This window comes from Urtica dioica, chromosome 8, assembly GCF_054948205.1.
Source record: "Urtica dioica subsp. dioica isolate 48M chromosome 8, U.dioica_male_clone48M_v1_H2, whole genome shotgun sequence".
Taxonomy (NCBI): domain Eukaryota; kingdom Viridiplantae; phylum Streptophyta; class Magnoliopsida; order Rosales; family Urticaceae; genus Urtica; species Urtica dioica.
Genome location: NC_142763.1, coordinates 38,612,680 through 38,639,117, shown reverse-complemented (window position 1 = coordinate 38,639,117; position 26,438 = coordinate 38,612,680). Strand labels below are relative to the sequence as shown.

Sequence of the window (26,438 nt, the reverse complement as noted above, 5' to 3'; positions counted from 1 at the left end):
ATTGATTGTGCACAATTCCGAAGTTGGCTTACGTTCGGTTGAATCTTTCGCTGGGGAAGCAACGATGCTTAGGGCTTATATGTAATGAGAAGGTATAACGGAACAAATTGACCTATCTCGATACGGACAGAAACCTAGAGGGTCATGATCACGTACTGACTAAATCTGTGGACACTCGTTACGATGAATAAATATAATTCTAGTATTAAAGGAGAGTGCAGTCTTAGCCTACACGGTGGAGTATTGGCTAAGATTAGACAAATCGATCGAAAAAGAGAAATGACTATTTCGTCTTTTAATCAGATTCGTTAAGCTTCAACTACTAGGTCCATAGTCCCTGATTCGGCTTCGATAAATGCGGATAAGAACGTTAATATTAATAATATGTATTATTATTATAATCTCACTTGTTGTGATAGTGATTGACAACATTAATTCCAAAAACGGTATTTTGGGAATTATATAAATATTTATAGTAAAGCTATTTATTTATTGCTAGATCAAGTAAATAAACTTATTATTTATTGTTGGACAAGTAAATAAGTGTTTAATGAGTTTAAATCTATTAGGCCTTGAAAAAGCAAAAAAAAATTGCCTACCCCCCTACGGTGTTGGAAGTTTTTTGCACTGGTAAGGTAACTAGCATTTTTTCTGTTTTTCTGTTCCTAAAATATAGGAGAATAAATAGGAGATATATTTTCCTGTATTCTCTCCTAATATTTAGCCTAAATATTAGGAGAATATTTAGGAGAATATAATTTCCTAGATTTTTTCAACAACAAATATTTTATATTGCTGTATAAAATAAAATCCTAGATACTGATATGACGGATGAGAGGAAAAATAGGATTCGCTTGTTGAGATCCAATGGCTGAGATTTAATCTGCTAGTGCGAACACAATAAAATGAAATAATATCTTTTAGAATATTCTGGAGTATTATATAAAAATACTTTTAAAACTGTTATAAATAGATGACTGATGTGAAGCAAAATTTAACCTAATTACCAAGGAATTTCGTGGCCTCTCTCCCATGAGTGTGCCGACCTAATTCATCTACTCCTTTCCCTCGGAATTGCTTTAATTTCATTCTTAGAAATAAGAGAGAAAGATCGGAAACACCTTGTTTCCAGAGCTAGTTAGATATAACGAAGCCCACTCTTTTGTCTTATCTTCCACGAAGATTACGTTTCGGAAGACTTTGGTGTCATTACATCGAGTACTTGAAGAAGGAGTTCCAGATCTGATCGTGTGGAGGCTTGTACGTTCAAAATGAAGACGGATTGTGAAAGCTTTCGGTTCGTGAGCAAAAAAACTGTAAGTTTTCTTAAACTCGTTTTTTTATCTGATATGGTTGCTTGATGAAGTTTCTTATGATTAAATAATTAAATAATCTAGATCTTGTTTAATAACCATGTTAATAATTAGCTCTTGTTTAGCGTAACTATTCTTTTTTCGCCTTTAATTGGTTATTTAATGAGCAATAATCACCAACAACATCTACATTAATTTTTATCATACCTTTGGGGGGGGGGGGGATCCACGGATACGAGGACACCGGAGCAGGCAGGTCTTGCGCGACCTCGAATGAAGAAGAATTCACGCAATATTCACGAATTTTGGCTCGGATACTGTGAACTGAATGATCAAAAGCAAAGTTTATTCCCTCGAAAATATATCTATCTCTTCTATCCCAAATCTCATTCAAAATAACCCAAGCCCGGATGACAAATTCGTTTTTAAGGGGGAGGGATCCACGGATGCGAGGACACCGGAGCAGGCAGGTCTTGCGCGACCTCGAATGAAGAAGAATTCATGCAATATTCACGAATTTTGGCTCGGATACTGTGAACTGAATGATCAAAAGCAAAGTTTATTCCCTCGAAAATATATCTATCTCTTCTATCCCAAATCTCATTCAAAATAACCCAAGCCCGGATGACAAATTCGTTTTTAATGTTATGAATCCCGGCCAACCCAACATCAATGTCTAAGATCGCCAGAACCAAATCTATAGGGTCCGAGTTTAAGTACCAATTCCATGATTTCCCATACCCTTCGACCATCCAGAGTTTCTTTGCTACGTCGCATCGAAAAAAGAGATGTGCAACGGTCTCCGGTTCACCTACAAACAGTCAATAAAGATCCGTACACGCGATTCCACGGTGGAGCAAAAGAGGGCCAAGGTCGAAAAAACCCCTAGCCACACACCATAAGAAAAACTTACCTCTTTCGTGGATTTTAAGTTTCCAGACCGGCTTCCAAATAGGGATAATCGGATTTCTGATCGGATCGCAATAGCACGGAGGGCACTTTTAACAGAGAATTCCCTGGAGTTGTTAGCCGACCAAATCAAAGTGTCCTCGTGAGGAGGATTGAGATTTCTAAGGTTTTGACATTCAAACACTTTATCCTCCCCAATAATATGAGAAACGAGATTTAAATCCCATTTCTACTGGCAATGATGTCTCTCCAACCCTCGATTAGCTTACTGCTTAAATAAGAAAGTAACAACACATATGAATGCAATTATTAATAAAAGAAGTAAACAACTTCATTTAAATTCTCATGTTTTACAAGTACAAAAGAAGTTAAAATGTGCTGAATAATCAACTAATTGGTCAATGATTTCTTAATTGATCGAAAATGCATAAACTTTGTCAAAAACTTGAAAAATTAGGCAAAAATACTGAAGTTGGTCAAAAATAAAAATAAACGTAAAAATCAGGATAAAATTTCAAAATTAGTCATAATATAAAAAAATGGTCGAGAATACTTAAAAATAAATAAGGTCCGGTGAAACTCATTATTAAATTGGTCAAAAATCTTACAAAAATAATATAATTTAAGAAATTGGGAGAAAAAACTGCAATAATCAACAAATATCACAAACAGTAACCCTATGATCTTCTTCATAATATTTTAGTTAAGTTTAACTCTAGATGATAAGCATACCATTTGAAATCAGAAGATGAACGTCGGCATCTAGTTGATGAGCATGGGGCGACGACCGCAAGCGAGAACTATAGAAGATTGAATTTAAAAATAGTGGAAAGTTGGAGATGAGAGGTTAAGAGAGATCTAAAGAGGAGGCATGCAATTTTGGTTGAAATTTGAAATCGAAACATGTAGGCCCCGTTTGGTTAAGTTTTCCATTCCTGTTTTCTGATTCTAAATTCTAGAAAACAGTTTTTCTAAAACTGTTTGGTTATAAATTCAGAAAACAGATTTAGAATCATGTTTTTGTTTTCTTTGAAATTTGTTTAGAAAACAGAAAACAATGAAAAGTTGTTTTCTATTTTATCTCTATACAATTGAATGGAAAACATAATCAAACAACACTTAAAATATTCCGAAACATAATTCTAAATCTGTTTTTTAAATTTAAAAATTAGAATCAGAAAACAGAATTTAAAAACAGAAAACGAGTTTAGAAAACTAAACCAAACGGCCCCATACTTTCGCAGTGGGGTTTAGAATTGACTGCTTCTGAGGCTTATGTTATGTTTATAATTGCCATTATTAATATCTTCTAGAATGAATAACATAATATCTCGGTTATATGTTTGTTTCTTATCCCTAAAGTAATTAACCATGTTTGGTAATCAACTCAAAAAGAGTTTTTGACTTTTCCAGAAGTGAAAATAGGAAACAAAACTGAAAAATGTGTTTGGTAAGGTGTTTTCGGAAATTTTTTTTAAAAAATTTTGAAGTTGTTTTGTAAAAAAGTAAAGAAAACTGAAAACAAATAAAATGTGTTTTTGGAAAAAAATTTCTTCTCTTCTCTCCTCATCTTCTCTTTTAATTTCTTCAAAAACAAAAATGAAAACTGTACCAAACCCTTTTTTCAGTTTTTTCAATTTCTCATAAACAAAAATGAAAACTGTACCAAACAGCTTTTTGAAAACAACTGCAAAATAATTTTTCAGTACAACTACGGAAATTAAAAAATAAAAAATAAAAAACAAAAACTTTTTGAGTTAACTACCAAACAACCCCCTTGGCCACTTTAGGTTTAGGAGGGGTAATTGTCCCCCAAACTTTAAAAGTTGATTTTTTTTCTTAAATTTTTTAATATTTTTACCCAAATTTATAGAATCTTTCTAAACTTGCCCTCTCTAATTTATTGTTTCAAATTTGTCTCATTTGACCTGAATTTTAGGCTCCGCCACAGATTTTATAGAATCATTTTGTATTTTCAGAAGGTTATTCAATTTATGCAAATATAGTAATATATATATATATATATATATATTCCTTTCATTTTTATTAGTATTAAAACGAGATTACATTAAAAAAAAATGGTAACTCCGTTTTAATTCTAATAAAATTGATAATCATATATACACCCAAACGCCGAAACCGAGCGTGAAGAGTTTAAACGGCGTCTTCTTCCTCAACTGAGTCCCCCCTGAGTCTGCAAAACAGAAGGAAGAGAGAGAGAGAGATATGTCGGGCATGGGAGACGGGTACGTGGGCACGGCCCAGGACGCGGTTCGGATCCGGAGGCTGGAGAAGCAGAGAGAGGCGGAGCGTCAGAAGATCCAGGACCTCAAGTCCAAGTCCGAATCCGCCAACGGCCAAACCGGTCTCCTTCAATTCGGCTCCAGCACCTCCGAGGTTCGACCACCCTAACCTCTGTCCCTTTCCATTCCTTGATTGTTCCAAATTATCGTTTCTGTTTGGCTGCTGAAAAATACCGAGGAGATAGACGAGTGCTTGGTTGATTTCTCCGATTTAGGGTTTCTTATAATTGCTTGGTCACCCAGAGGAAACAAATGATTTTTATTTTTATTTTAATATAGTTTGTTAGATTGAGGAGTTTGGATAGTTGAGTTTCTGAGTTTAAGCTTTTTGAAGCGCCAGGGAAATAAAGTAATCGGAGAAATAGTTTCTGGTTTTGGTTCTAATGAAATATTCGTTTGATTGGATCAGATTCTGGAGACCGCGTTTAAGAAGGAGACTGTTGGTTTGGTTTCGCGAGAGGAATATGTTGAGAAGGTAAACTTTCTTGTCGTTTTAGAGTTTCTGCTACTCTGTTTATAGTTTTTGTTTTCATATATGAAAAATTCCTATTTTGATTTCATTTTGGCGGTTATTGTTGATTGTGCGTCGCAGAGAGTGAATATTCGGACCAAGTTTGAAGAGGAAGAGAAGGAAAAACTCCAGAAGCAACAACAGGAGTGAGTTCTTAAATGAATTTTTTGTTGTAAATTTTAATTTTTTTTTTATCGGGTGGACTTTTGGCTTAAATTAGTGATGTGATATATTTAGGGAGGAGGAGCTTCAGTTACAGAAGCGTAAGAAGAGGAAGATAAAGGGGACTTCACGTTTGTCCTTTGTGGATGACATCGAAAATGAAAGTGAAGATGAAGAAGAGTTAATCAGTAATGATTCTTCTTTTTTTCCCTCATTATTTGTTCCTGCAGTTTGATATTTATAAACCAAAGATTCGTGGATTTATATGTCGAAGTTGGTTAACTTGTATCATAGCTTTTCTTGGGCTATTTATCAAGTGGTAATGGGCCCAGCTAATTTTTCAAGTTCTTATGAAGACATCATTTTTAAATAGCTCGAGGATGATAGGAAATTGAGGTTATGTTAGGAAAATTAACATGGAAGACAAATTTATTCATAGTTCCACTATGGTTTTTTTTTTAATTTTTTTTAATTCTGAGTTATTAGACGCTGCTTGCTGTCTGTTCGTTTTGCAATTTAATCGGGACTTTTTCATGCTGGGATGAGTAGTTGTGATTCGCAATTACATTACCCCTGAAATTATGTCATTGTTTACCTTAAAGATGCATAGCAATCAATTAATTTGCTTCTTTTGGCAGAAAATTCCGATCCTGCACGAACAAATCGTGGCAAATTGGGAAAAGATCCGACGGTGGAAACTAGCTTTCTCCCTGACAGGTGAGGTGTCTCTCCCCCTCTTTGTGCCCTATAGTTGGTCTTTTAATTTCTGAAGCACAAGTCTAACGTTCGAGCTTAGAGTTGTTGAGGATGGTGTTTCAGTGAGCGTGAGGCTGAGGAACAAGCTGAGCGTGAAATGTTGCGGAAACAATGGAAGCTTGAGCAGGAACAGATACGGAGTAATTTCTTACACACATATACGAACTTCTTACGGCCTAATCATGTGAATTATATCTCATTCTGCTTCGGTCCACCCCTTATTTCAGATGAGCCGCTTGAAATCACTTATAGTTACTGGGATGGAACAGGTCATAGGCGAGTAATCCAGGCAAGTTAAATTTTGCCCATCTCACTTTGTTTTTTTTTTTTTTAAATGACATTTTCATGTTTTCGCTTCTTTTTTCGTGGATTTCGTCTTTTGGTTTCGTGCTGGCATGTATGATTAGACTGTGACATCAGATGAATTTTCCTCTTTGTATAAAATCCCAGTTCTTTATATATAAAATAAAAAATCTTCTTGTTACTGTTTCCATTCAGGTACGCAAAGGCGATGCGATAGGAGAGTTTCTTCGTGCTGTTCAGCAGCAACTTGCTCCTGAGTTTCGAGAGATTCGAACCACATCTGTGGAGAATATGCTTTATGTCAAAGAAGATCTTATCATTCCACATGTGAGTTTTATTAAAATATAATATATAAAATTCCTTGTGCACTCATTTCCATGGGACCTTTCATGTATTTGTTGAAACTAATAACAGTTCTTTTGCAAGTGCAGCAACACAGTTTCTACGAGCTGATCGTCAACAAGGCTAGAGGAAAAAGTGGACCGGTATTACAGTGCCCTTAATTTTCTAAGTTTATTTTTTTTCCTGTCAGAAAATTAATGGTCACTGTAATCGGATTCCATGCAATGCATATTTAGTTGCTGCGTGTCTTAAATTGCTTATTATTTTTACAGTTGTTCCACTTCGATGTGCACGAAGACGTGCGAACAATTGCTGATGCAACAATAGAGAAAGATGAGGTATGTAGTTGCATTCTACTTTTGGATTTATTACATATCGTGCACTATCTTTGTACATAAAAAAGGTGAAACTGAAAAAAATTCGCCGTAGCAGTTATGAAACTCAAGTATTATGCATAAAGCTGCCTTTAGAAGTACTATTTCGAGTCACGGCGAAAGCAAAAACTGATAAAAAAGAAAAATAAAAAAAATACCGTTTCGAGTTGCTTATGCACCCCACAATTAAAGGCGCTTATATACGCTCATATGATCATCCGGCGTTGGTTTGTAATATTTTTTGTTACGTTATCAAAACATCAACAACGTGGAATTTCCAATCTTGTTCAGAACTTGTGTCAATTATGGGATCTAGTATTTTTTCTTGTACCGATCTCTTGGATTGTTACTGACTTTTTAATTATTATTTTTCAGTCCCATGCCGGTAAGGTTGTTGAAAGACATTGGTACGAGAAGAACAAGCATATCTTCCCTGCATCGAGATGGGAGGTGAACTCTCTAACTCCTTTCTTTCTCTCATTGTGACCGCTAAATTCATTTAATAATAAAATATTACAACGTGTTTTTCGACAGGCCTCGGAGATGATTTCTCTACCCATATAATAATGTTACTAATGTGATTTAACTTTATTTGTTATCGTAGATATATGATCCAACAAGGAAATGGGAGCGATACACCATCCACGGGGACTGATTTAGTAGAAAGAAAGTGCTGATCGGTTTTCTTAGAATTTGATAAATTTTTAAGGAATGTGTACCAGAAATTGTTGTAGTTTTTGCTTGTTTGGAAACCCCCAGGAAGATTTTATTTAGAATTTCTCTGAGAACTCTGGTTTAGAAATGAAGTGAATGTTTTTCCATTTCGTATCAAAATTTAGAAATGAATGAATGTTTTTCCATTGCGTGTACTGAGTCTGATTTCTGAGGTGTAGGTCACAAACAAATCAACATGAGCTAATTTACAGACTTTTGGTTTTGATTTTTAATTTATCGAGATGCAGCATTTTCAATAACGCCGTGAACTGAATGAGCCATGGCAAAACGTGTTTTTTTTTTTTTTTTTCTTTGAAAACAACAATCCCAAAACATGAAACCATAAAAAATCAAATGAAGGACAAGTAGTGACAATAAAATAAAGAATTAATGACATTTTTAGTCAACGAACTATGTCGTGTGTAACAAGTTGGTTCTTCAGCGAAAAATACTGTAGGAACGATACATGATGAATGTGAGAAAATCACGTTTGATCCTTCTGTCTAATTAATCGTCTATTTAGACGAAATTTGCTGACGTGGCTTGATCGAACAAGTAGTGACAATAAAATAAAGAATTAATGACATTTTTAGTCACTGAACGATGTCGTGTGTAACAAGTTGGTTCTTCAGTGAAAAATACAGTAGGAACGATACATGATGAATGTGAGAAAATCACGTTTGGTCATTCTGTCTAATTAATCGCCTATGTAGACGAAATTTGTTGATGTGGCTTGATCAATTAGGGGAGTTACGATTTTGCTCCTGTTTTAATGGTTTCTTTTATATGGTCGTCCCAAATCGAGAAAATCAAATCCCGCTATCTTCCCCTCTGTTTCTCATTGCTCGACCACGCCATCACCACCGCGCCGTCTCTCTGCTCCGACTCACCCTCTCTTCTTCTCGCCTCTCACTCTCCTTTTCTAGCTCGCTCTCTCGTTCGCTCTTTCTCTCTTTCCTGTGCGACTGAGATTGAGCCACCGCCTGTCTCCGTCAAACGCGAGATCGGAGAGCACCGCTGTCGTTCTTTCCTCGCGCGACTGTCCTAAGCCATCGAGCTCCACCGGACGTTGAGCGCACGCCTCTGACGCGGGTCCTGCGCTACCACCGAGCTCGGCGTGTGTACGACGACCGAGAGAGGATAAGCGCCGCCACCGGACAGGGAAGACCGCCGGAGAAGAACCAAGACCACTGTGGGTTTGGTGGAGGTAAGAAATTGAGTTTGATTCCTCCCATTTTCTCTAAAATCGGTTGAGTTTGTCTAAGGTTTTAATTTTTTATTGGGTTCTTCTCGGCCGTGTATTCCAGAAGCTCCGTCGAGCATTTCCGGCGAGAAATTGGTGAGGAAGATAGACGATTTCTGGCCGAAATTGTCATAGCCCAAAAAGGTAAGGGACTTTATGGAAGATTTCTAGGGTTTAAGTTTGTGATTTGGGGGTTTCGGTTTCATGAGGTTCAATGATGAAGTTGATGACGTTTTGAGCTGAATTCTATGTTTGTGATGTTGTTTATTCTGCTCGTTGACTCTGTTTGGCCGATGATATTTCTGTTGGTGTTGCCTCTGTTTGGCCGATAAGTTATGCTATTTGTGTTGCCTCTAATTGATTCTGCTGCTTGTGTTGTTGATTATCTGACATTGTTGGTTACATTTAATCGGTTAAAATATGAAATTACTTAACTATCCTAATCGATCAAGCCACGTCAGCAAATTTATGTCTAATTAGACGATTAATTAGACAGAAGGATCAAATGTGATTTTCTCACATTCACTAGGCATTGATCCTACAACTTTTTTTCGCCGAAGGACCAACTTGTTACACACGACATAGTTCAGGGACTAAAAATGTCATTAATTCTAAAATAAAATGTGAGTAGAGGATTGAAAAAATATTCCGGTAGGATAAGCTATAGGACCATTCTTGTATGAAGCACTAATTTGTTGCATGATTTTTCGTATAATATTATTTGATGAAAATAATAATAATAAAATAAGTCGTAGGTTAGCTTAGAGGACGACAATAGTTTGGGCCGACCTCTTGTTGGGCTTCTTCTGGTTATAAAGCCCAATGCACGAAACGGCGACGTTTATCTCATGATTTATGTATATCGCTACGGCACGTAATTTGTGAGATTTGATATAAAATCCCAAATTTGTGTATTTTGACCGGAGGAACCAAGCCTCGGTCTTTGTGCTGAAACTCTTTGTTCGATCATTTCTCATATTACAGAAAGCTCTCAGAGCTCAACGACTTGAAAAGCTCCGCACCAATGGTGTCGATGAACCTGCTTAGGATTTTCTTCTTCGCTGTTCTTCTCGTTGCCTCTCCTATAGCTCGAGGTAAAGTCAATTTCCGTCCAATTCTCAGATCTAGATCTATGGGTTTGGCTTCGTTGATCTTATTGCCTTCTTTTTCGAATTTTGATTTCAATTTCGAGTACTGTTTGAGGTAAAGGTTTCTGATGCATGCATGCACGCACGTCTTGTGCGATCGATGAGATCTGATTCCGACTTTGCTGTTGGAGTTTCGTTGTAGAAATATTGATGTGGTTATTGTATACGGGTTGTGGTTGAATTCCGACTTCTTCGATTGTGAATGATGTTGATTTTTGTTTTTTCGTTTGAAAATGAGAAAGTTGACTTGATGTAAAAGCATTGATTGCCTTTTTCATTACGCTTTTTCTAGATTATGTGGACATTTTTATTTATTTATTTATTGATTAATTATCCAATGTAATCACGATTCAGAATTAGATGGCCGTTTATCACGTATAATTACGTCTTATTAAAGCTAGTAGCAAGAAAAAGGATAGTGGAAACGATACTAATTTTGCTTCTCTGTAGCCCGTTTGCTGGTCTATACCTTAGAAGTTGGTCAACGGTTTTATATTGTTTTGCATTTCGATGATGTTATTCTTGAAGTTAATATCACACTGTATTCCAGTTGCTAGGGCTCAATCGGATCCAGATGTGGAAATTCCCGAGCCTGCAGAGGAAAACACCGATCTTGGGATTGTTGGTGAAGATGTCCAGGACTTTGGCGATGAAACTTTCAACCCGGCACCTGGAATTGAGACGGTCTCGGTTTTCCCTAAGAATATTGGGAAAGGTGAGGGCTTATATCTGAGGATCAGGTTATACTCTTGCATTTGTTGTTATTTTTGGTCCTTATTTGGTACTGCTGCTTTGTTTCTTTTGTAGTCGTCGTCGCTGGAGAAGAGACCGATCTTCTAGTCGGAGTGAAAAATGATGGTAATAAATTGAAACCAGATCTCTTGTATTTGAGTGGCGTTTTTGTCTCGTGATTATTTGCATGGCTAGTTGTTGTCCGGAAATCAACCGATGCCTTCTATCCCATTTGGCTTTTGGCCAGGCTACATCTATTCTTTTGTTATATTGTTTACATTATCTTATTTGCTTATCTGGGTGGGTGAAAAAAAAAAAACATAACAGGTGATTCAAGCGTGAACGTCATTGCCATTAAGGCTAGTGTCCATCTTCCTTTTGACCATCGTATGCTTGTTCAAAATCTGACCACAGTGGTAAGTCCAAGGCATCCTCAAATTTGAATGCTTCGTTTAAATAGAGTTAGCAAAGCTTCTTCCAATGACTGATGTTTGAAGAATTTTTCCACGCATAATGTTCCTATGTGTCACTTGTGTACAATATTTTCATTTTACAAAATGTGATTGTTTTTCCCAAGTCACAAAATAGTTGTGATTTCTCATTTATGAAAATGTCTCTTGTGTTCGTGTGTCATGAGTTCCTGGTTGTGAACTGGATTCTTGCAACATGTCTTTCAGTCTGATCGGTTCGAATCAATCTTTAATTTGTGTTATTTATTTTTTAGGGATTTAACAATGCTACGGTGCCGGTTTCAGCTCAAGCGACTTTCCCGTACCTATTTGGTGTGAGCAAGTTTTTGCAGGTAACAAAATTTTGGTGAATGTTATGACGATTGATGATTACAAAAGCAATCCGGTTCTGGAATCACCATTACATCATTGTGTTTTACTTTTGGTCCAAAACATAAATGAATCAGAAACCCTGGTAGTTTGACTTCGAGCATTTTTCTCTGTGTTTGGAATACAGCCAGGAACTTTTGATCTTGTAGGTACTATCATCTACGAGATAGATGAGCAGCCCTATCAGAACACCTTCTACAACGGAACTATTGAAGTTGTAGAGGCTGGTGGACTCATCAGCATTGAGTCTGTTTTCCTCATCACCCTCGGGTTCGCTCTTCTCGTTCTGCTTGTATTGTGGGTTCAGGGTCAAATCCAGAACATCTCAAAGGTAAAAATTTTAACTCGAGCTTTCTAGCGGCCAAGAAAAATAAAGCTCAATCGGCCTTGTTAAACCCAGGATAGACGAATGAGCCTCGCTTAATATTGTTAAGAACCTTTGATATTCATTTTTTAAACGATTTGAATATACAATAGAATTGGGCATTCGAAAGACCTGTAACTCTCCTTAAAGAAATTGCATCATCTCTTCCACTCTATATCTACATACATCATTTACCCCTCAACTAGTTTATTCCAATTATCTCAGTCCCTAATATCTTATCAAATTTCAGTGGAAAAGAAAACACCTCACTTATCCGTGCATTTGACTATCCATCGTAGAGATCTAATTGCATATTCGCTGTTTGCATTAATCTTGTAGAAAACCAAGAGAGGCCCAAAGGTGGAAGTTGGGACCAGGAGTACCGACTCGTCCATGGACGAATGGCTTGAGGTATGTGTTGTTGACCTTCTTCAACTGCTTATTTATATTCAATTTTTGTATGCCGGAATAGATGTTATATGTTATGTTTTTTTTTTTGGGGGGCTCAGGGCACAGCTTTCTCCAAGTCAAAGAAGAAGAAGTAGATTAAAAGCTGACTCAGAACCTCAGGTTCAAGCTCTTGTAGCCCACGTTAGGGATTTCTAGATCTCAGAGGGTCAGTTGAAAAAAAAATCAAGAAAAAATGAAACATGTTTTTGACTGTCAAGACAATAAATTTTACATTTTCCTTTTGTAGCCTATGGAGGATTTTTTTTTTTTTTTTTTTTGCATTTTTGACTTTGAGCCATTTTGAAGTAAGAAAACTAACAGGGGTATTTAAAGTCAACGACGATACAAAATCCTTTCATTTACATTTTTCTGCTTTTCTTATACTTGCCTGTGGCTGTGGATATGATGGAATTTTCGAATGCCATTATCCAAGCTTTGAATCTCACTGGTCATAATTTTTTTTTATTGAATATGTCAAACGCGACCTACACGCTATGTAATTGGCCTAATGTGAACAATCTTTTGTGGAAAATTTACCTGTGACACTGACTCAAGCTGGGACAACATGAAATGAAAAATGTGCTAGATTAAACACTAATTTTTTTTACCATAAATAGTAAAATACAAAAGGCATTCAATTATTCGGGCCACGCTATAATTTTGTTCAAAATGACACTTAATGGACCAAGTAGATCTTTTCCCTAATACATAACAAGGCCAAACATTACACAGCTTTTCACTTCGAATTTCGGTTGCACCTGCAATTGAGAATATCTATCAATAGATTGTTTACCACCACTGATAGAATTGAGATTATCTATCAATAGATATAATATCTTCCCTCTTTTTTTTTTCTTGGGCTAAATAGTATAATATAACCACCTACTAGGTTGTTGCATTAATAGCTTTTATCTCAATACAGCTCTAATATGCATATAACGACTAATTTGGCAGCTTATGGGGACGGATCATCAATATATTGTTAACAAAAAAAAAAATGCTCTATTGAGGTGTCCAATGTCGTGTGTATAAACACGTCATAATCTTTTATGAAAAAAAAAGAAAAAAAAAAGTGTCATTATCTAGATATGGAAAAATATCATGTAATCAACTTGTCCACGGGTCCTAATCCTCATCACTAGCCTAGCGTCACCCACAAACAGATTTTTAAGAAATTTATGTCTTGGTTGGAAATTTTCTTCTTAATTTTTTTTTTCTTTTCACTTTGGGATATAACAACTTTCCTTAAAGCCTCAACTTTGTGCAATGAAGGGTGGTCAATAATATTGAGATTAATAATGTCACACGTTTTATGATCATTGTGAAGGAAGAAAAGCTGGAAAGTTTAGTAATGTGTGATGTGTCTACAAAGTTACTACGGCATTGTCTAAAATTTAAATTTCATTAGTTGGAATTTACTGTGGTAGGAAAAGGCCATACGCAGGGCAGGCAGGCGGGCGTATAACGAAGTTACTAACATAATAAAGTTATTACAGCTCAAAAGTATCATACACATTTAAAATTAAAAATGCAATAAATTATATAGCTTGATGTGGAGTGCGTAGAAACACGGTCACATTTAAGCTTCAATAAGTGGCGGCTATAATATACAAGTGATTATGCAGCGTTTCTGACCCACCACTTTCCGGCCTAATACTTTTTATTTCAGCCTAGCTTGCTATTTCCACAATTCAATAAATGTGATTAAATTGATTAGATCTTGTATAAAAATCTCTCATTTTATTTTTTATCCTTTTTTCTTTCTATGGACTATATAGTTCTGGATCTCGTGGAATAGTGAACACTATGTGGGTATTATTTTCACTAGTTGGACCTAATAGCATAAATGTTTTGAGCTAAATAAAGCGAAGTATTATAAACATGTGGCATTTGCGGCTGAAGTCACAACTTCAGTCATTTCTTGCATTTTTGTCACTTATTTGTTAAAATTGCATCCGTATCACTTATTTGCATTTTTGTCACCTATAGAAAGTCTAAATTACCCTCACCTACAAAAGAGGCTGGTTCCGGCGGAGATTCGATGAGATTCAGCGCGATTCGAACGTAAAATTCGCTCAACTCACGAGGATGGTGGAGCGGGTTCTGCAGACCGCGCAGACCAGCCCGCCGGAGAAGGAGGCTGGCGGCCGAGTCGCGCCGGAGCGTCCAGGGGTGCGAGCGAAGGCGGCGGCGGTCGGAGATGGAGTGGATCTGCAGAACCGTGCGACCTCATCGAGCGTGAACCCGGAATCCGGCGCGATTCTTAGATCTAGATCTAAGAATCGCGAGGAGGAGGCGGCGACGAAGCCGTGCTCGGCCGTGAAGGCGTCCCTGAGGGACGTCGGAGTGGCGGCGGCGGCGGCGAGCGTGATGCTGGCCGGGAACGCGATGGCGATGGACGTCCTGCTCGGAAGCAGCGACGGCGGTCTCGTGTTCGAAAGGAGTCTACTTTTTTTTTTTTGAAATATTTGACTGCGAGTCTACTTTTTGTAATTTGTTCTGTGAGTCTATTTTTGTTTTCGAAATATTTGACTGCGAGTCTACTTTTTGTAATTTCTTCTGTGAGTCTACTTTTTTTTCGAAATATTTGACTGCGAGTCTACTTTGAAATCTGCGTAAGGGTATTTTGGTCCTATTTTTTTATCAAAGTGACATCTATGCAACACATTTTTTCGTCGTGACTCATTTGTAATTTGGAGCCGAATTTGTGACTTTGATGCAAATCTCTCTATAAACATTGGCTCAAGACTAAGAAGAAACCCGGTTGACTAATAATCATTAGAAAGCGATTAAAGACTTCTGTTTTAGGCCCTGGGAAACATATGATGTGACAAGATCAACTGCAAAAAATTCTCAAATGAAAGAAACTTATGGAAACCGATGATACTAGCATTATGGTATTCCATGAATTTCCTTGATGATTGAGACAAATACAATTTAAAAAAATAGACTTAATACACATAGAATGATAAATTAGGTTGTGTTTATACTTAAATGATGATATCAAGACGTTAGTCAATGAAAGTGATATTACTAATATTCAATTTAGTTCAGTGTTTACACTGAGAATTTCACTAGATGTGAATCATTAATAATGAGCTCTAAATGAATAATACCATTTATTTAGCAAACAGGTCTCAACAGTTTTGGGACTCAAATTTTCAAGAGAGTATTTAAGCCAGTATTAATACGAGCCACAAATCCTGTCACATCTGATGATTATAAATTTCAATCCCTCTCTTTCGTTCTAATGCGACCTTATAATAAGGGTTATTTATTAAGAGCTTAAAAAATTAGAAACATGTCATTTTCTTTCTTATGGCAACACATCACAACACATCATGCATTTTATGTCAGTAGACTCCAAAAAACTATATTATAAAATTAAACTCAGCCAGATTTTGTTTTGTTATATCCCTTGTTTGATTCAAGTAAAGTTTCTAGATCACTAAACTATTTGATATATTAATAACTCGTAACTTACTTTCCACCTGTGAAGGACTTAATTCTAACCATGGAAAATGAGTGTCGCCTTAAAAAAAATCATAACACGTTGCAAGTTAAGCAAATAAAGGATTTTACTTTTTGTATAAAGCAGAGTTACTAATTTTTGCTGGTTAATAGATTTAGGAAGATATATTATATATATAAATGTGTGTGTGAGAGAGAGAGAGATGTAGTTGAGGCTCATTGAATGAAAACCTTGAGAGCACGTTGCTGTCATTTTCTCTCTCAACGATCATGCTCATCTCTGGCTTCTCTTAGAGGGGTCCCTAATCTCATGTGAGGCTCTTCATTCAAGTGTCGGTGAGGCCTCTCAGAATTAGTATATAATGAGGCCTTCTTAGAACACCACTCTTCACTCAACTGCCTTGCAGTACAAGTCAATCTCATATCAAAATTTCAAGAGTTCTTTCTTTCTACTATTATTTTGGTTGGGATTGGCGTTGCAACAAAATGCGATATATTCCGTTGCTCTTTCTTTCCTTGGCATTGGCTGTGAGCTTTTGCTATGCCAATGGTGACAAGGTGGTCGAGGTTGTTGGGGTTGGGGAGTGCGCAGACTGCGCTAAAAACAAGTTCGACACGAAACAAGCGTTTCTAGGTAAATCAATATTTTTTTTAAAAGGAACAATGTCGTATTATCTTGAAAATGAAATTTGAGTGTATTTTATGAAAACATTTGAATTATCGTTTTGTTTTGCATTGTAGGCCTTCGTGTGACCATTGACTGCAAGACGACGGGTGGGCATTTCAAGACTAGAGGGTCAGGGGAATTAGACGGCGAAGGGAACTTCAAGGTGTCCCTTCCAAAGGAGATCGTTAAGGAAGGAGGAGGGCTCAAGGAGGAATGCTATGCACAACTCCATAGCGCGTCTTCCACTCCCTGCCCCGCCCATGAATCCCTAGAGTCCTCGAAGGTTGTGCTAACTCAATCGACGTCTGACCAGAAGCAAACCTTTGGGCTACCCGGAAAGCTCAAATTCTCCCCAATCACCTGTGCATCAAAGTTCTTCTGGCACTATTTCCACAACCACCCTTTCTTCAAGTTGCCTTGCCCGCCCCTCACCCCCGAGCTTCCTCCCCCCAAGAAGGAATACCCGCCCCCTACCCCAACGTATGAGATTCCCCCACCCAAGAAGGAATACCCGCCCCCAACCCCAACGTACGAGATTCCTCCACCCAAGAAGGAATACCCGCCCCCAACCCCTACCTATGAGATCCCTCCCCCAAAGAAGGAATATCCCCCTCCAAAAAAAGAAGAGCCAAAAATTGTGCCCCCTCCCAAGAAGGAAAAACCATGCCCTCCTCCTAAAAAAGAAGAGCCAAAAATTGTGCCCCCTCCCAAGAAGGAAAAACCATGCCCTCCTCCTAAAAAAGAAGAGCCAAAAATTGTGCCCCCTCCCAAGAAGGAAAAACCATGCCCTCCTCCTAAAAAAGAAGAGCCATCTCCTCCCAAGAAGGAATACCCACACCCACCTAAAAAGGAAGAGCCAAAACACTCACCCGTTCCCAAGAAAGAACCGTGCCCTCCAAAAAAAGAAGAGCCAAAACTCCCACCCGTCCCCAAGAAAAAACCGTGCCCTCCCAAGAAGGAAAAGCCCGCCCTCCCTCCCGTCCCTAAGATGAAAAAACCGTGCCCTCCTAAAAAGGAAAAGCCTTCCCTCCCTCCTGTCCCCCTCCCTCCCAAGAAGGAGCCATGCCCTCCTAAGAAAGAAAAGCCTGAAATCCATGTACCCCCAACCCCCATTGTGGAGCCTCTCCCACCTCCAACCCCCGTCATAGAGCCTTTCCCACCTCCGACCCCCGTCATAGAGCCTCTCCCACCTCCAACCCCAACTTACAAACATCCTTTCCACAAACACCCTATCTTCAAACACCCTTACTTCAAGCACCTCCCACCAGTGCTACCCCCTCACCATCCTTGATTGATCATTCATTATTATCCTTCTTATCATCTTCATATTATGAATTTGTTGTTTAATCTAATAATATGTTCAATGTTACCCAGTTTCGATTATAAGAAAATGTTGCTCTTGTGTGATGGTAAAAAAAAAAAATGGTTTTGTGTGCGAAAATATGTAGTCTAGCGCATGAATAAAAGTAAGTGGAAGTTGATGATGAGAGAAAAAGAGAGGGAAAATGATGTAAAACATGTCCGGTCAGTTCTTTTTTTTTTTTTTTTTTTTTATAATTAAATATAGTTTTTTTTTTTTCTTCTTCTTTTCGTTATTCAAAATGGTTTATGTGTTGAAAATGGATCTTGTTACGCCGATGAGAGTGATCTATTTGGAAATTGAATGTCACAGATCACCTATTTCATGAGCACACGTTTCATCTTTCTTACTCTACATGAATTTCAGTTGAAAAATATTTAGATCGAAGTTTTTTTCAACTTTAATGTATCTCTTTCCAATTTAATAACTTGCTCAAGTTTTTGCATGCATGAGCACATGGACGTACACACCAACTATTAAAAAACAAACCTATTAAATTGGAACTTTCAATTACATTACAAACACCATCCGTCAACATTAGACCTTTGGACCACCCAAACTCATATGTATGAGGCCAAAAAATTAAGTATAAAGCAAAGCCGATCCAACCATTTATTAATTAGCTAGACAGCTCTACCAAATTCACACTTCTGTACAAAAGAATACATGGCTTTGTGAAAATCTACCATAAAATTTTATACAATTGACTATTTGAGTTCACGTACTATCCCTTTTTAAAGGCGTTCAATTTGTGAAAATAGCCTAAATTTCCTCTAGGTTTAAATTTTTCTCACAATTGACTTCTTTGCTGGAAAACACATATGTAGCTAGTTAATTTACATTATATGAACATTATGCATTTTATCACAAAAAAAAAAAAAATGCATTTTATCATAAATTATTTACAAATATAAATTTTCGCGTGAGGTTTTACGTTTATTAATAAAAGCGGAAAAGCTAGCGAATTTATATTACAGAATGTAATGTTGGAAATAATGCAAGGAGGAACAAGCTCGTTCCATAGCACAAAAAAAATCAAAACTCAGAGCATACTTTTCTACCAAAAGTCCTCAAGATTAAATCATCCTTGAAAAACTTAAACCAGGTGAACTTAGAGAATTTTGAGTGGCTTTATATATATATATATATATATATATATATATATATGTAGTTGTAATCAGTAAATAATTAAAATACATATGATTTAATTTACCATGTTTTTCTTCAAAGCATGATGTTAGGAATGAATATAAAGATATCAAATATTTCCACCATACATAGTCAGTAACATATTTTTTAAAAAAGAAAAATTGACGTAAGTAAATTAAAAGCGAAAAGTTAGTAGGTGTCTTGATAGAGAAATAGAAGGAAGAAAAATGTAGAAACCAAAAAGTTTAAAAGTAATTTAAGAACACATGTTTGACTCAAATTTTTTGTTTTTTGTTTGACGTTGATGTTGATGGGGAGTGATCTTCCTTTGTGGTTTGGACTGTGTGTTGTCGGTCTTGATGATCGCCACTGGGTGGTTCTTTGTTTTGCAGCTCATGGTTGAAAGAATGGAGGTCGGTCAGCTTGTAAACTTGATTGACAAAGAGATGTCGTTCCATTCTCGTTGAATTGTATTTTCTTGTGTATTGGACCAGAAAGGCTTTTGTGATAGCTTCTTCAGCCTTGAATATTGGTTTCAAAGAAGCACTTTGTGAACCCTGTATAGCAATATATGGAAAACCATTAATTTTTAATTAATTATTTAGATAAGAAATACACACGGGCATATATTATTGATTTACCTGGTTCATAATGTTGTATATTTGTTTAGCCTTACAGGAGAACAGCTTTTCAACGATATACCCAAAACAGGTTAATTCAAGCTTGTTCGAACCATCGGTCAAGATTAATTGAATGCGTAACCTACAAATTGTAATTTCGTATAAGTAAACAATTGTAATTGGTGTTAATAAATACTATGTGTATCACATATATACCATGGCACAACTTTGCTTTTTTCGGTTCTACAATTTTGGCATGTGAACTGTTGATTTATGGGTATGTTGGTTCCTTTCTTGCATGTTGAACAATCGTTGTAGTAGAAATGTTGTTCATAATTTTCGACAAGTGTCGTCGCTTTGGTCCAATAATTTCCCGATTTATCCTCCTGTCAGCATTTAATTGTTTAGACAATACAAATAGCAATTGAACATATAGTTGGTAGTTGACAAAAAAAGAATTATGTGATACCTTCGTTGTTATATTTATGAATTCAGCAATTATCAATAAATCACTTCCTTTAGGTGGCGGAATAAGTTGCCTCGTAGGATTTTTTTTTTGCTCTTTGGCCAACTTTTTTAGACATAATGCATTAGCAGTATTCCTAGATTTATATATAAAAAAACAATGTTACAATATAAATAATAAGTTTGAAATGTATTTAAATGAAACAAATATATGTATGTATTTATTTATATTTGTATATACCACAACGAAAGTGTTTTGGCCACAGAAAATTCAGGATTGATGAAAATTGTGTTCCCCCAGTTTGTCGATAAAACTACGCCACCTGAAAATATTAATTCCAAAACGGTACAAGTGATGAACAAAATTCAAAGTTAATAAAATGGGATACACAAACTATGCCTTATTTAAAAAGGAGTGAAAGTGATAAACTTGTATAAATTTGTTTATCGAAGACAGAATCAAGTACTAACCAAAATTTTGAATACTTTTATTAGGGAGCTAAAAATATTTGAGTTGATCTTGTGTAAGAAATCCTAATACTATTTTGATAATAGTCAAGAATTATCTAATGCCATAAAGTCGTTAAATTTTAGCAATGTCCTACTCCAACAGATACATATTACATATTCAAACTGTAAACAAATGTGATATTTTGGCCCTTTGAATGCAAAATATATAGTTAATCCATGGCGTTTAACATGTATCTAAGTTTAGCTTTGTTGAGTAGTGCTTTCAATATATTATGAGTATATAGGTAGGTTACTCTTATTCCACTATGAGTTTATATGTGTGTATATATATATCAAAAAATTAGCTACGTAAGCCATCTAAACTATAAGAATTGTAAATTAGCCAACCTTTGGTAAATACTTTGTAAATAGCCAACTTGCATACGTGGAAGCTTATTAACTACCTAAAATATATGTTTGGTTGTGTTAAATAAGGCTTTTATTAATCTTTTAATAAGTTTACTTGGTTATTTACAAGAAATTAACCAAAGGTGGGCTATATCTCAATCCACTATATCCGTGTGGCTATATAACTTAATAACCATATATATATATATATATATATATATATATATAGAGAGAGAGAGAGAGAGAGAGAGAGAAAGAGAGAGAGAGTCTACGTACATTATAGTTTAACAAGATAAACATAGAAGTAAATATATATACCTTGAAACTGTTTTGCTTTCAAATTGATTGCAGCAATAATCGGCCTGGTTTTTATGATGGCTGATATTTGGTTTGATTCATTGGTAGCAAAATTATCCCACAACGCTAAGCTGATAACATCAAAACTGACAGAAGTGTATAACAATGTTAGATAATAGTAATGAATAAATAAAGTTTAGGAGAAATGTATTCGAAAAAACCTTTGATCAATCAATGTGATTTGACAGAAATCAACGTTATTTTTCTTTTCTTGTTTTGAGATGTGTAACACGACTCCTACAACATCTGCAAAAGAATCGATGTAAAAGGAGATTAAATAGTAGGAAATAAAGTAAGACATTAATTTGAAAAAATGAATTAACAGTTTATATTAAAGTAAATAATAAAGTACATACTTAATGCAGTTGTTGTGTCAACGAAATTCTTGCACAAATCGAGTGAAGTGAATTCGTACAATCCTTCCACCATAGCTATGTTATCTTCTTGGATTTCATCAATTTTTGTGTCTCTTTTGAATGTCAAATGAGTTTCCGTCTCGTATAATTTGTATGAAGGTTTCTCGTCTGCTACTATTGCATTTGAAACGTTATAGGTTTTACCCAGCTCTAGGGTGTTTTGTAGAGGTTCGATGTCGTGGTTGAATATTGTGCCTCTAATCTTGTTTGCCTTAAAAAGAATGTGTTACAAGTGTTAGTTTTTTTAAAAAGTAAAGCTTAATTTTAAGAAGCGCTAACCTCAGAATCAATTAACACCTTGCTTTGGTGTCTCATTCCAGTTTGAGTATTTTTCTTCGGACTTTGTTTTTCAGCTACTGTTAATTTGGATGTCCATTGATGGTCTCTCGGTTTCAAGTCTTTGATTAATTTAGTTGGTGTACTAACGGCTACGTCACTTGTGTCTTCATTGTTTGGGTTATTGGCAAATGGGGACGAACTGAGAAATAAAAAAAAATGGTATCATAGACGTTTAGTAAATAAAAATTAAAATATATGATAGATAAAGAAAAATATAGTATCATGTTTTATTGATATGTACTTCGTAGCTGATGTTTTTGGTCACATAGAAAGGAACAGATAAAAGTTACCGATTTTCCTATTGTTCTTCTTTCAGCACATTTCTTTGATGTTTACAAACTAACAATTATTTTCTACATTATGTGCTCATCCTAAGAAATCGACTCGGTGTGACCGAATACAGTATCAGCCAATCCAATCTAGAAACCATTTTTAATCATTTTGTTGCGAACCCATGACATAGTTTAGAGATAATTTATTCAGGTCTTTTCCTCTCTCTCTTCTTTTGTTAAAAGTTTGGACTCAAAACGTATATATGTTTGTAAATATCATCACAAATCACATTTAGAACCAGTCGAAAGTTATATCAACTAAAACCAGGTTAGTTTGGTTCCTCTACTAATGAATCTGTCGCCCATTTACTAAAAAGGAGTAGAAAAGTATTCCTTTTTTAAATAGCAAAAACAAAAGTTCAATGAAGACACCGAGATATTTGATAATAAGGTTAGATGTGAAAATTAAATCTCATTTTGTATTCTTAGCATTTTCAACTTGTATAATGGTGAAAATAGTAAAGGTCGTATGCTTGAATTTTCCAAATCGTGGGAATTAGACCATAGAATTATATTCTGATAACTTTGATGTAAATGCACAATTTTTTTATTAGATAATATTTTATTTTCTATTTTGTATGTAAGTAAATTTTATTTAAAAATAACAGAAACTGATGAAAAAACATATGATCTTTTTTAGGTAATTAAATAAATACGAGTTGATAAAAGATAAATTTCTTATAAAATTAAAAGGGGAAAAAATTGAACGACTAAAATCTCAAAATAAAAGTTTAATGGAATAATTCTCACACCTATAATTCAGATATCATTAGAGATAAAAACCATTATTTCATTATAAACACCTTACACCTTATGTAGACAAAAAGAAACTGTTTTTTTTTCTTCTTTCCTTTCTTAGTATTTCATTATTTATACCCTATAGCATACATACTCGCTATCTTTTCGTTAGAATTTGAAGTTTAACAAACTCATTCCATATTTCAAAATTAGGAGTGATGATAACGAAAATTCAATGGTTTGGCTACAATTTTCTTGCCTTTTTTTTTTCATTCTTACACTATCAGTATATATTTGAATTTTTTGTGATTTTTCTTTACTTTTGTCAAAATTTCATGTCATTTATTTTGCTTCATTTTAAGATATCAGAATATAATTCTATGGTCTAATTCCCACGATTTGGAAAATTCAAGCATAAGAAAAGGGTATGAGGTAAAAAAACTGGTTTTTTCGTTTTTTCTTTCTTAGTATTTCATTATTTATACCCTATAGCATAGATACAATTAAATACCATAAACATTGGCGCACCAATTAACAAGACAGCCTTTTAACTTAGAAGAGATTTATTTAATATTTATTTAAAACAAACAAGAAACTTAAAAGAGTTTTACATTGAAGAGAGAACTCATAACCTTGATCAAAACAGGCAGAAATGGGAAGGTTTACAGGTTAGACATTGCAATTTGTGTTTTTACCTAAAATAGACTCAGAAATGCAATATCCAAGCAAATGAATATGGATGTAACTAAATAACATTTATTGTCCAAGATTATATCGACCAGCGGGGAAAAAAAAGACCCACTACCATCAACTTGAACACCACAAAAGCTGAGGGGTTTCTTTTTCATTCCGTTCTAGCTGATCTGTTCACATACACTGTTTTTCTGATTGAGAATTTCATATGATTTTAAAAATAACAGGACCAAATCATGTAATGCAGAACAGTGTAAAGGAAAAAGCAGAAAGGTATAATTGGTTCATTTTTAAGATCGCACACATCATATAGGACTGAAACTGCGAAACTCTTTAAATCTTGGTATTTGCAGGTTACAAGAATGCCATGGACTACATCATAATTTAGCTATCAACTTCAAGAAACTCAAACATCCACACAGAAGAGTTCGAATATCAAAACTGTTCTAGATACCAACATTAATAGACGCATAGAGTGTATGAGACGAAAAAAATATGTAACTACTGATAAATTTGAGTTATAAACGATAGAACGGGAATACTCTTTACAAAATGGTTGTGCCAAGAAATGTAGAGAAGAGTTGCAGCATGTATGATGGGTTACCTGGACGATGATGACGAAGACATATTTGTGAAGATGTGCACTTAATTTTCTTGCCTGGACAAAACAGAAAAACAATAGAACAGAAGAGTTGGTATTCACGATAATAACATATGTAAACAAGGACATCTCAATAATTGAATACCATATCAATTTACGATGCTAAGAAAAATATAAAACTAACGCTGTGAAAGAAAAACAGGAAGAGAGAGTTTATTTTACTTGATTCAGTGGGCTTTCTAGGTTCTGGACGAGCGGATGTGAAATGATTTTGTGAGTATGAGCATACATATAAACCTGTCGAAATGTGAAATTCAACTTATTGCAAATTTGATTGGTTTATCAATATATTTTAATGGGCCGGATTGTTTGATAAGCAGATCGAATTAAAGGTTGATTTGTTTTTATGACGAAAATATAATATTGACAACTATATAAGAGGAGAAGATTGCTCGTGATATATTTTTTCATCATTAATGTTATTCGTTTGTTATATCATGGGAGTTTTTCATAGAAAGAAAATTAGTAGTATTCTTTATTATGTATTGGCGTATCTACGTTTAAGATCTATATATCTTGGAAATTGGAAATTCTGATATGGAAACCATATATTTTCCTGATATGGAAACCACATATTTTCAACATCTATATTAATTATGGAAACCATATACTTTTCTGATATTGAAACCATATATTTTTTTCTGATATTGAAACCATATATTTTCAATAGGTATATTGAGTATGGAAACCTGTTAATTACGTGATATGGAAACCAAACTCGGACTGCCACACATAAATAAATTTTAAAAAGCAAGAAAAGGACGATGGCGATTCTCACTTTGAGGGTCGTGGAAGGGTCTCCCGAGAAAATCCCTCGGGTCTTCGACATCGCAGCATTCGCAAGGCTGCTTACTTGAAAAGGACTTGTTTTTGGATGTTTTATTTTTTGTTAAAAAAAATGCACTCACAAACCTGGTAAGAAAACAAATTAGCTTAATTAAAATAATTGTTGGGAGATTTATTGCTTGTGTAGTAAAAGAGGAACATACCAAGGTGATATGAATTTCACAATAGCAGTAATGATAGGCAATGCATATTGGTCTGTTCTATTTGTGTCTATCTTGGAAAACATTAAACCCACACAATATGCTATAGGAATCTTGCTCAACAAAATCAGTTTTTTAAGTACAGATTACCAGTTTTTATATTAGCTTTGCAGACAAATAAAACACCACATGAATATTGTAGCTTCCAATAAGAAACTTTAGCTTAAACGAAAACCGAATCACATAAAAAGGGAAAAAAATAAATAAAAAGATTAGATCTGGAATCGAAACATGATTTCCTACTTTTTCACAACAAAGAAAAGCCACCGAACAGACATTTCAAAGTGATTTCTTGAACACATCAACTCGAGATAATTTATTATAAAAAAGTCGGCCCGAAAAATCTATAAGAAAAGGCAAACGAACGCCATTAGATAAACATGTGTATGTAGTCATACCATTTCATATGTTATATGAAAAAGGAAATGGATCAGCTTCACTATCATCAAGATTGAAGTCTGTCCCCGACCTAAGAAGAATGGGAACGGCGTGAACATCAGCGAGAAGAGGGCAACAATGGCGATGGGGAATCGAGATCCGCTGTGGCCGCAAAAAACTCAAAACCTAGAATTTCACCTTTAAATTCGAGCAAGGAGAAAAACCTTGTGTACCATTAGCAATTTCAATGTATGCACGGGGAGTTATTTATTATGATCCAAAAAATAATGGACGCCATTTTAATCTTTTAAATAGATAAAATTCTTAGATACACAAAACATCAAACACCATGTGGGCACCACATATATTTGAGAGATTAGACAGTAAAGATCTTATAAGAAAAAAAAAAAAACAAATAGAGAGAG

General features: G+C 35.4%; 4 protein-coding genes and 1 long non-coding RNA gene across 5 annotated transcripts; 4 read left to right on the top strand and 1 right to left on the bottom strand.

Annotated features, from left to right (window-relative positions):
• The first annotated feature begins 4,338 nt into the window (after positions 1-4,338).
• Positions 4,339-7,900, top strand: XCT (XAP5 family protein). The gene is made up of 12 exons (XM_089624387.1): positions 4,339-4,619; positions 4,935-5,000; positions 5,118-5,182; positions 5,274-5,386; positions 5,837-5,915; positions 6,018-6,094; positions 6,182-6,243; positions 6,453-6,584; positions 6,689-6,742; positions 6,872-6,937; positions 7,349-7,423; positions 7,578-7,900. Exons 1-12 carry the CDS (start codon positions 4,449-4,451, stop codon positions 7,626-7,628), a joined length of 1,011 nt encoding a protein of 336 aa, XP_089480513.1. The 5' UTR covers positions 4,339-4,448; the 3' UTR covers positions 7,629-7,900.
• Positions 7,901-9,813: 1,913 nt separating this feature from the next.
• Positions 9,814-12,712, top strand: LOC149389697 (Translocon-associated protein (TRAP), alpha subunit). Its single transcript, XM_089623529.1, has 8 exons — positions 9,814-10,024; positions 10,629-10,793; positions 10,886-10,936; positions 11,138-11,226; positions 11,535-11,612; positions 11,777-11,980; positions 12,353-12,424; positions 12,523-12,712. The coding sequence occupies exons 1-8, from the start codon at positions 9,955-9,957 to the stop codon at positions 12,556-12,558; spliced, it is 765 nt and encodes a 254-aa protein (XP_089479655.1). The 5' UTR covers positions 9,814-9,954; the 3' UTR covers positions 12,559-12,712.
• A 251-nt stretch (positions 12,713-12,963) lies between these two features.
• LOC149389696 (uncharacterized) lies at positions 12,964-15,121 on the top strand. Its single transcript, XM_089623530.1, has 2 exons — positions 12,964-14,163; positions 14,453-15,121. The coding sequence occupies exon 2, from the start codon at positions 14,552-14,554 to the stop codon at positions 14,924-14,926; it is 375 nt and encodes a 124-aa protein (XP_089479656.1). The 5' UTR covers positions 12,964-14,163; positions 14,453-14,551; the 3' UTR covers positions 14,927-15,121.
• A 1,205-nt stretch (positions 15,122-16,326) lies between these two features.
• PRP2 (proline-rich protein 2) lies at positions 16,327-18,289 on the top strand. Its single transcript, XM_089622958.1, has 2 exons — positions 16,327-16,568; positions 16,676-18,289. Exons 1-2 carry the CDS (start codon positions 16,421-16,423, stop codon positions 17,890-17,892), a joined length of 1,365 nt encoding a protein of 454 aa, XP_089479084.1. The 5' UTR covers positions 16,327-16,420; the 3' UTR covers positions 17,893-18,289.
• A 2,161-nt stretch (positions 18,290-20,450) lies between these two features.
• Positions 20,451-21,703, bottom strand: LOC149389694 (uncharacterized). Its single transcript, XR_016300477.1, has 3 exons — positions 21,572-21,703; positions 21,372-21,496; positions 20,451-20,518 (listed from the first exon to the last, which is right to left on the bottom strand). It is a non-coding gene; the product is annotated as an uncharacterized LOC149389694 (long non-coding RNA).
• Positions 21,704-26,438: the final 4,735 nt, after the last annotated feature.

Coding starts and splice junctions, on each gene's coding strand:
- LOC149389696 (XM_089623530.1), top strand. CDS start 14,552: ATGGTGGAGCGGGTTCTGCAGACCGCGCAGACCAGCCCGCCGGAGAAG.
- XCT (XM_089624387.1), top strand. CDS start 4,449: ATGTCGGGCATGGGAGACGGGTACGTGGGCACGGCCCAGGACGCGGTT. Junction 5,387..5,836: donor AGATGAAGAAGAGTTAATCA/GTAATGATTCTT, acceptor TTCTTTTGGCAG/AAAATTCCGATCCTGCACGA. Junction 6,585..6,688: donor AAGATCTTATCATTCCACAT/GTGAGTTTTATT, acceptor TTGCAAGTGCAG/CAACACAGTTTCTACGAGCT.
- LOC149389697 (XM_089623529.1), top strand. CDS start 9,955: ATGGTGTCGATGAACCTGCTTAGGATTTTCTTCTTCGCTGTTCTTCTC. Junction 10,937..11,137: donor AGTCGGAGTGAAAAATGATG/GTAATAAATTGA, acceptor AAAACATAACAG/GTGATTCAAGCGTGAACGTC. Junction 11,613..11,776: donor GTGTGAGCAAGTTTTTGCAG/GTAACAAAATTT, acceptor TTTGGAATACAG/CCAGGAACTTTTGATCTTGT.
- PRP2 (XM_089622958.1), top strand. CDS start 16,421: ATGCGATATATTCCGTTGCTCTTTCTTTCCTTGGCATTGGCTGTGAGC. Junction 16,569..16,675: donor CACGAAACAAGCGTTTCTAG/GTAAATCAATAT, acceptor TTTGCATTGTAG/GCCTTCGTGTGACCATTGAC.